The sequence below is a fragment of the Mustelus asterias genome, chromosome 23, assembly GCF_964213995.1.
Source record: "Mustelus asterias chromosome 23, sMusAst1.hap1.1, whole genome shotgun sequence".
Classification (NCBI taxonomy): Eukaryota; Metazoa; Chordata; class Chondrichthyes; order Carcharhiniformes; family Triakidae; genus Mustelus; species Mustelus asterias.
In genome coordinates, this window is record NC_135823.1 from 12,926,143 (window position 1) to 12,929,822 (window position 3,680).

Here is a 3,680-nt window from a genome sequence, read left to right on the forward strand (position 1 = left end):
TTTAGCGAGCTGCTAAATAAAAGGCTGAAGCCGACACTGCAGCTTCTGAAGAGTGGGTTCAGAGCCTCCAACGGCTCTCTGACCCAGATCATCCTCTGGGAGGAGGGGGGGGGGGCGGAGTGGGGAGGAGGAGAGAGGCGGGTTAGGTGCATCTCTGGGGGGGGCGGGGAGGAGGAGGAGGCGCGTCAGATGTATCTCTGCAGGGGGGAGAGGAGGAGGGGGCGGGTCAGGTGTATCTCTGCAGGGGGGAGAGGAGGAGGAGGCGCGTCAGATGTATCTCTGCAGGGGGGAGAGGAGGAGGAGACGGGTCAGGTGCATCTCTGGGGGGGGGGCGGGGAGGAGGAGGAGGCGCGTCAGATGTATCTCTGCAGGGGGGAGAGGAGGAAGAGGTGGGTCAGATGTATCTCTGGGGGGGGAGGAGGAGGAGGCGGGTCAGATGTATCTCTGGGGAGGGGGGGGGGCGAGAGGGCTGATCGTTGTCTGGTGGTGGGGGGGGGGAGGCCCGATCGCTCACTGGTGGAGGGGGCGGATGGATCTCTGGTGTGGGGGGGGGGGGGGACAGGGGGTCCGCTTCCACTCTGCGGGCGATCCCTCCTCCCCACCGGAGGAACAAATCCCTCCTTCCAGAGTGGACGTGCGGCCATGCCATTCAACAAAACCTTCAGGATCAAGCGATTCCTCACTAAGAAGGTAAAGCAGAACCGGTCGATTCCACAATGGATCCGCATGACAACCAGCAGCAAGATCAGGTACAACTCCAAGAGGAGACACTGGAGAAGGACCAAGCTGGGCCTGTAAAGGGATGCACCATCACTACAGTGATTGGTAGTCGATTTTCATATTTATGTCCATTGGAGATTTTGCGCTAGTTGCTTGCTCTGGGAATGTTTGTTCTGTTTGTTAGATATTATCTTTCATGTAGATTGATTGAGAGATGTTGGGATGGATGCAGAAGATATTTTCTGTGCTGACTCATAGGAGAGATGCTTTCTTAATTTGTGACAAGGGAAATCGTTCCGTGCTCATGTATGCCTACACTATTTTCACACTGATGGAGATGAGAGGGGTTTTTGGATGTGACAGATATTTTCTAGACTGATAGATGAGGGAGATATTTTCAGACTGATGGATACGTGAGCTATTTCGCAGTGATGGATGGAAGATCATTTTTCAAACTGTTGAATATTTCCCATGTTTTCATAGTCATGGATCTGAGTGAAATTTTCATCATGAAACATATGGGAAAAATATTTATTCTAAAGGATATGGGACATGTTGTTTCACTGATGTGAATGGGCGATAACTTCATGCCAATGGGTCGGGGTGACATTTTCATAATGATATATATTGGTGGCATTTTAGTGCTGACCATAATATGGAATAACTTCATCCTGCTGGATATGGGCGATTCTTTCATATTGATGGAGATGGGCGATGCATTTAACACTGTTGCCCCCCTCCCTCCCCACCGATCACCCGCAGAGTGGCAGCGGACCCCCCTGTCCCCCCACCAGAGATCCATCTGCCCCGCTCCCCCCCCCCCGCCCGAGATACACCCTTGCTGCTGCTTTTCGCTCCGAGCCGCTCTCTCCGCTTTCTGCTTTTTCTTTCTTTCCTGACACGGGCGCGCTTTTTCAAATTTTTTTCAAACTGTTCAAGCAGTTCAGAGGTCCGATCGTTCCGGCAGCGCTAAGCCCCGCCCACAGTGCAGATCAGACTGGAGATGGCTGAATGCGTATGGGGGCGTCTGAATGCAGATTTCTAGGTCGGATCTGTACTACGCCCAGATTCGGCACTTAGAATGAAAATGGTAAAATTGGGCCCCCTGTGTCAGGAATTCAAATTGCAACTGACAATTTGAAATGGTGACTGACTGTTCTGTTGTTACAGACGGTCAGTCCATTTTGCATTATTAGGTAACAGTCTTTTTCCCATATTAACGATGATCAAGAATAGGAATTTAATATTTCACACAGTTGCAGAAGTGAAACACATGGATAAATAGCTACCACATCAGTCTATTTAAAGAAATGCATGTCATTGTTTTGTCCTGATTATTTCCAGTAACACGTGTAAGAGAGAAAATGGGGTGAGAAAGATTATTCAGAGAAACATCTATAATTGTTGACTTGCACTCTCTAATTGGTCGGTAGGATTATGATAATTGCAAAGTTCACAAGTACAGCTCCGGCAGTTCGCTCTTTTTTTAATATTTGATTTTCATGAAGGTTTAGCTAAGTTGTCTCCGTGAGATCATGAAGACAAGGTTAATTTAAGTGCGCCACTGTCCAAAAGCAATGTCATTAAAGTGAAATTATGCTATTTTCCTTTCTACTGTCTTAGCTCATAGCTAAAATCTATGCATAAAATGCAGTTTATCCAAGGCATCAAACGGGGGATTTATGTTTGTGTACAGCAGGCATGCACACTTGAATAAGGTGAGCAGCATTCATACATCAGAAATGTTGGAAAATGAACATCCGTCCTTCCATGATCAACTTTCCCAAATTTATTTGTGGACTATTGAGGTTATTACAAATATCTGCGAGAATATGAATAGATCAAATACTGGCAGCAGCTACAAAGTGGGATGAGTGTTAATTTTCTCACACTATCTTTCTTGACACTAATGACTGTATGTGCACAGAAAAAGAAAGGACATTGAAATATATGTTAATCATTTCATGCATCATGTATAATAATTAGAAATCTGCCGTACTGTTGATGCTCAAAGTAGAAAGTTATTACTTACATTATCTTCTCCACTGACAGTGCATTAGAATAGAATATATTCATGGAATATACTTCGCAAATGTAGATTAATCTAATAGATTTCAAATTAGATGCTAACTGAAAGTTTGAGAGGGTTTGAAGGAAAATTAGGCTGTGTGATTGAACATTTTTTGTTTCCCCCTCTCACCAGAGGTTAATATTACCAGCAGAATGTGGGAAGTGCATTGATATGTGATGTGTAAACACTCACACTGAGGGATTCATCAGGATGCCAAACTAATCATCTGCATGGCCTGTGATCCCACTCCTACATCACCATCTCAGAACATTTCAAAATCCCATCCGAACTTCCTCAGGGATTAACTGCTGAGGCTTCATGAGGCTCTGTTCAGTCCACATTTAGAGTATTGTGAGCAATTTTGGGCCCCATATCTAAGGAAGGATGGGCTGGCTTTGGAGAGGGTCCAGAGGAGGTTCACGAGAATGATCCCGGGAATGAGGAGTGTTTGAGGACTCTGTGTCTGTACGTGATAGAGTTTAGAAGGATGAAGGGGGGATCTCATTGAAACTTACAGAATACTGAAAGGCCTGGATAGAGTGGACTTGGGGGAAGATGTTTCCATTAGTAGGAGAGACTAGGATCCGAGGGCGCAGCCTCGGAGTAAAGAGACAACGCTTTAGAACCAAAATGAGGAGGAATTTCTTCAACCAGAGGGTGATGCATCTACCGAATTCATTGCCACAGAAGGCTGTGGAGGCCAGGTCATTGAGTGTATTTAAGACAAAGATAGAAATGTCCTTGATTGGTAAGGGGATTAAAAGTTATGGGGAAAAGGCAGGAGAATGGGGTTGAACCATGATTGAATGGCGGAGCAGACTCGATGGGTTGAATGGCCTAACTCAGCTCCTACATCTTATGGCCTTATTATTTAAGCAATGTCACATTG

At 46.0% G+C, this 3,680-nt stretch overlaps 1 protein-coding gene across 1 annotated transcript; it reads left to right on the top strand.

Moving 5' to 3' along the window:
- Window positions 1–642: 642 nt before the first annotated feature.
- LOC144510342 (large ribosomal subunit protein eL39-like) lies at window positions 643–798 on the top strand. Its single transcript, XM_078239783.1, has one exon. The coding sequence runs from the start codon at window positions 643–645 to the stop codon at window positions 796–798; it is 156 nt and encodes a 51-aa protein (XP_078095909.1).
- Window positions 799–3,680: the final 2,882 nt, after the last annotated feature.

What these genes read in the sequence shown, in the direction of transcription:
- LOC144510342 (XM_078239783.1), top strand. Translation starts at nt 643, where the DNA reads ATGCCATTCAACAAAACCTTCAGGATCAAGCGATTCCTCACTAAGAAG.